General features: G+C 31.6%; 1 protein-coding gene across 1 annotated transcript; it reads right to left on the bottom strand.

Annotated features, from left to right (window-relative positions):
- LOC143081009 (perlucin-like protein) lies at nt 1-3,344 on the bottom strand. Its single transcript, XM_076257242.1, has 6 exons — nt 3,322-3,344; nt 2,858-2,994; nt 2,330-2,427; nt 1,364-1,445; nt 743-972; nt 1-113 (listed from the first exon to the last, which is right to left on the bottom strand). Exons 1-6 carry the CDS (start codon nt 3,342-3,344, stop codon nt 66-68), a joined length of 618 nt encoding a protein of 205 aa, XP_076113357.1. The 3' UTR covers nt 1-65.
- Between the last annotated feature and the right edge of the window lie 6,545 nt (nt 3,345-9,889).

Raw genomic sequence — 9,889 nt, 5'->3', positions numbered from 1 at the left:
TACATTTTCTAACACTTTTTATTTTATTTTCAGACTACATGTTTGATGAACAGTTTCCAGCTTTATCATTTCCTACGTTTGAATTGTTTCGAGTAGGGAAGACAGTTTGATCCCTGAAATGTAGTAATGGTAGAATTAAATAAATAAATGTCAAAGTGTATTCAAATTCATTCATTGATTAAACAAATTTAACACAATTCACATCCTTTCATATAAAGATAGTCATATGCGTTGCAGTAATATAATTGAAAAAAAATACTAACCTTTAATACTGCCGTTAGTAAGCCTCTTTTATTGTTTTATATCGGTACTTTCTTTAACTTACCATAATTTGCCCGTTGTTCCAATCCGTAGTTGCCTACATCCTTGTCCATTGAACTTGGGAGGATATTTGTCTCATGGGTAATCCTCCCAGACCGCTTTGTTTGTAATATCTTAATATTTTCGTACAAACAAGCAAGTGTCATGACAATTTGAAAGCTTAGACACCACATTTTGCATTTTTTTATAGGCATTGACATGAGGCATGCAATTCAAAGTCTCATAATACCACATCAAAATTTAAAAAAATACCCATTAAAACAATCTACAATAAATCCAGGCGCCAGTGTATTTGATATTCTGATTGGTGCAAAAGTCACTTGATATTACACCACACGCTGAAATTGTGCAAAGTAATTCTAAAAAAAAGAAGGGCGATTGGCATTTCTGAATGAAAGAGCAGTAATTAAATTTAACTCACATGAGCTCTCTCACAAACATATCCGAATCCTATACTATTACAAGATGTATCGTCCCATTTGTAACCAGATGAATGCCAAAAATGAGCGCAATCATTTCCTGTTCCTCCCGAAGGTTGACCAGAATCCCAATTTGAATATTGAACTTTTGATAGATCATTGGTCCATCTCCATTCTCCTTCTTTAAAATCTGTCGCCCCCATCCAGTAATTTGTTTTATCTTGACCTGCTTCTATTGATCAAATGAAATGGTAAATGAATATACATTTTATGCCAAGAGATGATGTGGTCTGACAACTGATTTAAAAATGCTACATGCTTTACAATCTGACTGTAATTTACGAGTGTCGAGTATTTATTGTGTGACTCCTTATGACATCTAAAGAGAGAAATAAATCTCAACGATTATTCAACTTTCCAAGTAATGGTATATTACTTGCCACATTCTTGATCGTTTAAATAACATGAATCAATACACCAAACATTTATCTATCTAAATTGTTTTTCGCGAAAGTGTAAAACTAGGTGAAATGTAAATTAATATCTTTATTCCATTCGGTGATCAAATCATTGTTTCGTACTCTTCTTATTCTTTGTATTACCTAATACTATTTGCGACTTACTTTTCATCATATCAACGAGCCATGAATCTTCGGAAGAATCTGTTACCTGGACAAGATACCCGCCAATATCTCGGCATTGCCTCTGTAATAAAAAAAAAATCATTTAAAACGAGCATTTAAAAGTATCTTACTTTTGGTTGATTACGATTATGCTTATAAATAATTTAACTCGAGAAATATTTGGATAAATGCATACATTTTTTTACTTTTTTTTTTTTGTCTTGATTTTCGACGAAGTTCTTTTATCAAAATTAATGCTGAACATAACTATTTTGATACTGTTTTATTCATCATTGTTGAAGTTTTCCCAAATTTTGACTATTTTATTTATTGTGTCTGTTTAGTCAACGCATCATTGTAAATATAACGGAATTTGATGAGACTGTCATCAAAGTGAGAGGGTTAGCGCTATAGAACCAGGTTTAATCCACCATTTTCTACATTTGAAAATGCCTGTACCAAGTCAGGAATATGACAGTTCTTGTCCATTCGTTTTTGGTGCGTTTTATATTTTAATTTTGCCATGTCATTATGGACTTTCCGAATTGATTTTCCTCTAAGTTCAGTATATTTGTGATTTTCCCTTTTAGCTTGGCAATGAATTTATTATTAGTAATCTATTAAGATGTAACTGTTTTATAATGTGTTTTCCCTATGCACATTTTTTTTGTTGTGACTTACGTTATTCCATTAAAAAAAACGTAATTGAATAAAAGAAAAAAATGGAGAGCAGCTGCATTTTTACAACACAGCTAAGATTTTTGAAAGACAATACAAGCAATGTCAATATTTTCCTCATTCGTTATTATGAAATGGTAAGCAATATTCCATTATCAGTGGTTTTTATAAAATATAAAAATGCATATAGTCAAATCTACTGCAAGGGACATCTACATATACAAAAACAATAAAACAGATAATGTCTGTAGGCGCTTAGTTTTAAAAGGTAAATTAAAACATAATTACCTCTGATTCAGACCAATTTTTTGTTTTATCTTTCGAAATAAAATAGCAATGATTCTTGTATTCTTTCCATTCTTCTGGACATGTAGAAGCGGACTTCCCTATTTGAAAATTATGCATGATATTATGTTTAAACACGCACTATCATGTTATACTGTCATATGTGTTACATGTAATTAAATACAATAAAGAGAATTATTTTTACAAATTTTATGAATCTAAACGATATAGATGATAAAGCAACGAACATTAATAATTGTTAAAACTTTATATTTTAACCGTTTGAGTTTAGTTATGCCTTAGTTATTGACAAAGTGCACCACTTACATTTATGTTTCAGAACATGAGGAATGTTGATCCATTTTATTTTTCCAATTATAAGTATTATTCGGTATGATACCAGCAAACCAAAAATTTAAAGAAACTATTGTGTCTTCAGTGTTGACATTCGAAATTTTGAGAAGACATGCTTATAAAGGCAAAAAAGACAAAAATCAAAAGGAAAACAAAATGATTATGAAATTATCTCACCTTTCAACTTTTCCTCCAAAGTCTTCAAAGATGACTGTATACTAGATAACAAAGCTTTTTCGTTCTGCCCAAGACAAGTTTCCGATTTGATTACAGAAACACAACAAATGATCACAACTGATACGATTGGTAACATCCTGTAAAAGAATGAATTTCAATAGGTGTAATATAATGAAAACATGGTAAGTCACATCCAAAAAAATATATATATTCCATCGAATTTGACACTTTGGGAAAAATAACCATGCATTTCAGTATTGCAAACAAATGCGATTCGTAAGTGTTTCAAATCACCTTTTTTTATCAATTTTGTGTTTCTCAAAAAATAGTTTGGAAACTTGAGGTTACATGTTTATTTAGAAAGCTTGTAAACTGGTGTAAAAGGGGATGAACATTTGATTGGCTTTCTTTCGATGATGTTAACTATCTTATAAGCACTGAAATGTTATTTTTAAAAAGTTTACTGAAGTACTGAATAATTACTCATTATGAGTATTTCTCTATCTTAAACATAAATAAATTCTATATATTTTTTTGAAAAATGCGAATTTTACAAATTCTAATTGTGTACAACAATCACTACCATGGTGCAGGTATCACAAATAAGACAATATTTTCACAAGGTTATGAAGTTTTCATTTCCTTCAACCTGTGTAATTTCATTTGATAGACCTGCTTTGTTGCGACGGACTTTTTTTCAAGAATATTTGAGTTTTTCTATATGGCCAGCCAATACATTACTGAAATCAATTGTATCACATCCTTTATGTTATATTCAAATATCATTTAGTATGCCTCCAGTCTTTAACGGGTTTTAAGCACTTACGTTTTCGTTGAGGTTATTATTCTCGTGGCATGGTCTTGTAAAGAACATTTAAACATACCATTCGATTTTCGCGTAGTGGAAAATTCAAGAATTGCACACACTTAAATATAACATATACGATCATAGTGAAACTAATGAATTATCAGCGATTTTTCAACCAAACATTTATGAGACTCAGAAAATATACTTCAGCTGAACCACCGATAGTAGAGCGTTTCAAAGTCAAAATCAATAGATCGTTCTATATTTTCTGTAAAAGGTCAAATACGCGTTTCTTATTACGCATGTACATGTATTGATGTTTTGCTAATTTATAAGTAACATTTATTTAAAGAGTCAGTAGGTAAAAAATACGATCCTATTCCCGAGTAGTTGAATTTTCCCAACCTTTCTTAAAGTCATCCATCTGCCAGATTAAATTGTTTCTTTTTTTCTAAATATGTATGCAATTATTGCCACTAGTTAAGCAGGCAGCGATCATCGGTTTAAATGTAGTCATGTCCTTGATACAACATTGTATTTTTATTAAGGCAAATTGATGTATCACTAAACTCAATATCATTTTTTCATCGAAAAATGTAAGATGTCTGACGTATAGAATGAATACTTTATAAATACAATAATACAATTACATATTTGTATAAATATAAATGTTAGAAAGCATAAGAATATGCAAAGATTATACATACATTCTGCTGTTATGTTCAAATCGGGACAATGCTTAGAGAATTGGGAATTTTTTATATTTTAATGCAACATATGGAGTGTAACCTTTACGTGACAAACCTGCAATGCGTTCTTATGTTGCAGTATGAAATTGCAGAAAGATATTTTAAAACAAGGTAATATAAAGTCTGTTGAAACCTATTTACTGTTTACGTCTAGAAAGTTTCTTCCGTTTATATTTTTTGAGATTTTCAATTTTAATGAAACTTTTCACATATATTATCTTTTATTGTGAATAATCGGACTTGTTTTAGGTCCTTTATGTACATCTAAAAAAAACTCATTTGTTTCGAATCTATAAAAGGGCAAAAAACATGATTTCTGACATCTTTGACATTTCTTACTGATTTGCATAACACATTCCTTGAAGCTACATGAGTTAATTAAACAATTAAATACGACTTTTCCTAACTCATAGATACTGTTATACCAAAATATTTTTTGCTTCATGTTTATTGGAAAAAAAATTTAAAGCAAAATTAAGAAATCCGTACGCACCAAACATTGCAGAATATTACAACAATAACTAGAATAGATAATAGAGATGGCAAATGTGTCAAAGAAACAACAATCCAACAAAAGAGCAGAAAACAGCCCAAAGCCACCAATGGATCCTCAACGCATCGAAAAGCAATCCAACACCCGGATGTTGGACACAATAATGTACACTCCAGTGAAATGGAAACATATAAATGGAAAAAAGAAAAAAGAACACTAGACTAACATAGTTAAGAGGTTCAAAACTTTGGACAGACAAGTGCAAAAATGCGGCGGGTTTGAAGCAAATGACCAATTAAACCATATCATTTTTATGAATTTTTAATATATATTGGTAAGAGATGTAAGGGAGGGTTTGAGGTCTCAAAAAACCTGTTTAACCGCATTGTTGTGCCTGTCCCAAGTCAGGAGCCTCTGGTATTTGTTAGTCTTTTATGATTTTTTATTTTAGTTTCTTTTGTATATTTTAGAGTTAAGTATTACGTCCATTGTCGCTGACTAGTTTACATTTTTGTTTAGGCGCCAGATGAAGAACGCCTCCGGGTGTGGGAGTTTCTCGCTGCATTGAAGACCCATTGGTGGACTACGGTTGTTGTCTGCTCTTTGGTCGGGTTGTTGTCTCTTTGACACATTCCCCATTTCCTTTCTCAATTGTAATTCATTGCATTTGCCGATCAGTCGCTATTTATAATTGAAGAGCTAACAGCATCAGACATTCCATGCGATAATATCTTACTTGTTTCGTTATTGTACTGACTGGCATTATAAAATTCAAAATTATCTAAAAATTCCCTTGGATTTTTTTTTTTTGTTGGTAAAATGGACATTGCAATATACGTCAATAAGACAGCTTATAAGGAATCAAAATAAAATGAAGGACATACATGTATATAGGTCAAAAAAATTGTTGCATTCAAAATGTAAAAACAGAATCGTCCTTTTGCTTTACCAATCTTTTCAAAAATAAATAATAAAGTCGAGAATGGAAACAAGGAATTTGCCAAAGAGATAACAACCTAACCTAATAGCAGAAAACTGCCCAAGGCAACCAACACAGCGAGAAAATCTCGCACCTGGAAAATGTGAAATAATGTTGCTTTATTGGGGATACCAGTATGGCAGTGTATTTTGACAGGTGAAAAGTAACGGTGTGTTCTCATTTCGCCTTAGCTGTGAATTCCAGGTAAAAAAGGTAAAAAATATACTAAGGCCAGGAATTTTAATTGAACTAAGGCGAAATGTGAATTTAGATAAAAATGTTAAATAAACAAATTAAATCTTTGTGCTTTTATAAAAATTTGAACAACATGTAATTAGGGAATTGTTTCTCTTGAATTATTATCTTTAATAAAAGTGACAATTTTTATGATTTCAAAAGTTGTGAAATCAGGAAAAATCTACAATAAAAAAAAATGTAGTTGGAAAGTTGCTTCTCTTGAAATATTGTTTGTTTCATATTTAATAAAAGTTGCAACTTTTTTTGATTCATGCAGTTAGAAAAATCAAAATAATGTAATTATCCTTTACATTTTGCAACACAAAAAGTTTAATAGAAATAAAACCCACATATTTTCCCACAGACTTGTTTAATTGCATAACAGAAACTTTAATAAAATAAATATTAAAAAATCTTCAAAACTGTGCTAATTATATATATTAAGCAAAATCCATGGTATTCAATGACTTGACTTCTTCAAGATTTGAACAAATTACTAATGATTAGTTTATCATGAGATGCACAGACCACTGAGACTGCACAAAACTGCCTTCATTCGAAAGTAGTAGATCAGCACTCTACCAGACAAAACTGCAATCACGTTTACCAAATACTTAACTAAGAATACACACCTTGGAAAACGCACCACAGACTAATGCCTGCACCAAGATAACGTATAATTGTGATATGAAGAGAGGGCAGATACCCACAACCAATCTGGAACCACCACCAGACAGAAGGACCCAGGACAAATAAGCATTTAGAGAGCTGGCATAACAAGCTCAAAAAGAGAGCCAAAACAGCACATCCAAACATATTTTAAATTATCAATGTGTTCAAGAAAGAGCAAGCAGCTTACGAGGCAAAGAAAGTACAGTGTGCAGCAGGTGGCAAGATGAGAGGAAAATCAAAGAAGTATAGATAAATAGAAGAAAGATTCACCACTTTAAAGGAAACCCTACACAAAGATACAAATGACTATATTCAGTATGGTGATGCAGCATCTTACATCCTAAAACTTGGAAACTAAATTAACCTTGAGCATTCAAATGCGTATATCAGTGCCTTGTACTTGTATGCTATTTGTCTTTATTTATTCATTAAAATATGAAATGTTCATATCCAATTTGTCATCTCTAATAAGACTTTATTTACAAAATATAACACATGAGTGAAAAAAAAAAAAACACTTTCAGAAACAAAAGAGCAACTATAAAAAGTGGGACACCAAAAATTAAAAAAAATATCTTTCCTTTAAAAAGTATTTCATGGTAGAATTTGACATCAAAATAACAAATATCAACTAATTGCAATACAAACAAAAACTTAATAACAATGTTTACAGAAGCTCCCATTTCGCCTTAGTTAATTCTTGTGTACCTGAAAATTTGTACTAAGGCAAACTGGGATTAATTTTCTATATAAATTTTGACAGCTAAGGCGAAATGAGAATAAGCCAAAGTAACTTGTAGGCAAACTGTTTGAGCCTGTGATTTGTTGGTTACTTGCTGTGATTTGTCTCAATCTGTACAACCTTCTAACTTCCTCGTCGTGCATTTTATCTAAATGGTCAACCCGTTTGTCATGTTTTTGGCGTCCAAGTCGGACAATCAAACTATTGGATGCCATTTTTTATTGCTAATGAACACTTAATGGTGCCCCCTGTCCATCATTAAATAACTTGATTTTTAATGACACTTTAATGAACTTTTACTTCATTAAACTGTTTGTACAACAGACTTAATGACACATTAGTTAATGACACGCTAATGACACTTTAATGAGCCGTTAAATTTAATGAAACGTTCGTACAACCGGCTGCTGGGCTCTAAGTCGCACTCTGTGTAGAACCATCTGTGATTGAAATAAACAGCAAATTTTAAACTATCTTTATAGATCACAAAATATCTGCGTACTACAAAACGCATGAAAATCGGATATGAGACAGCCATTCACAAAGTTTAAGTATCTTTGTGTTTTTCTGTTATTTTGAATATGACAATTTGTCTAGCACTCGATCGATTAGTTTTGAAAAATTGATGGGTCATTATTATTTGAAAAGTACCGGAAACATTGGTCTTTTACTAAACTATAAAAAGTATGAAGATATGGTGTGATTCTATGCGATGTCTCTTAGAGGAAGAGGAAGTGTGAATATACTCTGATATGAGGCTTGAGAACGTACGTTAAAATGACAAAACTGTTGGCTTATTTGATAGTTGCCGTAATTTTTGACTGATCTCCGATATTTTGGTTTTCATAATACATATACAATAGATAACTGGAATCGCCCTAAATATTGAACGGTACATTGCCCATACCAACTTTCACAAGATCAGACAGAAAGTTTCTATAAGTTAATTTGATGATGTATGCGAGTCCAGTGTTTTCTTAAATTCCTTATTTTTTTTGTTTGTAGTTGATTTCTTTTGTATACGTTTCTACGTCTGGATTGTTTACATCCTTAGAAGATAAAAGCTTTTAAGTGGATGAAGTCGATTACAACTGCGACCAATGAATAATATAACCTCGTGCATGGATCCGAAATTCTATCTTAATCCGCCAAGGGAGGAGAGGAAGAAACTAGGTCGTTATCCATCGGTATCAAGATGATGGACAGAGATTATATTTTATTTGTTATATGACTTTCCGTTTTGAGTTTTGAATTTGATGAGATTGTCGTACAAAGTGAGAGGTTTAACGCTATAACACCAGGTTGAATCCACCATTTTCTACATTTGAAAATGCCTGTACCAAGTCGGGAATATGACAGTTGTTGTTCATTCGTTTTTTATGTGTTTTGTCATTTCATTTTGCTATGTGATTAGGGACTTTCCGATTTGATTTTCCTCTGAGTTCAGTATTTTTGTGATTTTACTTTTTACATGCAATTAATGGACCACCAGCACCTCTCTTATCTGTCTTTTGCTTGAGATTATATCTCATCTAGTTTCTAAATTCCGTCCAGAATTCCATTTACTTTTGCACATTGCATTGCTGTTTCGTAATTCATGTACTGTTTGTTGTAAATTTTCGTGATTAAACATGTGATTTTTAAGTTTATTTTAAAATACCATTCATGACCATCTTTAATGTTTTTCAAATCTCGTTGTTTTTTATGATATACATCATTAACATTTTCACTTAAATCAACATTGTAATCTCGGTTGTAATTTCAGGTCAATATCATTTTAAATCAAAACAGACTCCCCGCCTCTTTCTCTATGTATGTGCATCTCCCAATTCAGGAGTCTGTAATTCAGTGGTTGTCGTTTGTTTATGTGTAACATATTTGTTTTTCGTTCATATTTTTAAAATAAATTAGGCCGTTATTTTTCTCGTTTGAATTTTTTTACATTGTCATTACGGGGTCTTTAATAGCTTACTATGCGGTATGGGCTTTGCTCATTGTTGGATGTCGTACGGTTGACCTATAGTTGTTAATTTCCGTGTTATTTTTGTCTCTTGTGGAGTTTTTTTTATTGGCAATCATACCAAATCTTCTTGTTTATATCAGTATTGTTTATATTAATTTTTGCAATGAATCTTTCATTATGGTTATGTTGTGTTGATGATTTACTCAGCAGATACGTCGTATTTACATCCATGTTTCATTATTTAGTAATTTTTTTAATAGATTATATTACAAATACTGGTATGGTCAAAATAACCCCCTTTTTATATGTAAAGCAGGATCTGCTGACCATTTACAGGCACATAAAATCCTCCCGGCGTTAGGCGGAGTTCATATTGGTATGTCTATAGT

The sequence above is a fragment of the Mytilus galloprovincialis genome, chromosome 6 (assembly GCF_965363235.1).
Source record: "Mytilus galloprovincialis chromosome 6, xbMytGall1.hap1.1, whole genome shotgun sequence".
In the NCBI taxonomy this organism is placed as follows: domain Eukaryota; kingdom Metazoa; phylum Mollusca; class Bivalvia; order Mytilida; family Mytilidae; genus Mytilus; species Mytilus galloprovincialis.
This window is presented reverse-complemented; position numbering and strand designations above follow the sequence as displayed.

What these genes read in the sequence shown, in the direction of transcription:
- LOC143081009 (XM_076257242.1), bottom strand. Translation starts at nt 3,344, where the DNA reads ATGAGTAATTATTCAGTACTTCA. An exon ending in AGTAATTATTCAGTACTTCA is followed by an intron (nt 2,995 to 3,321) that starts GTAAACTTTTTA and finishes ATTCTTTTACAG; the next exon opens with GATGTTACCAATCGTATCAG. An exon ending in AAAATTGGTCTGAATCAGAG is followed by an intron (nt 1,446 to 2,329) that starts GTAATTATGTTT and finishes TTTTTATTACAG; the next exon opens with AGGCAATGCCGAGATATTGG.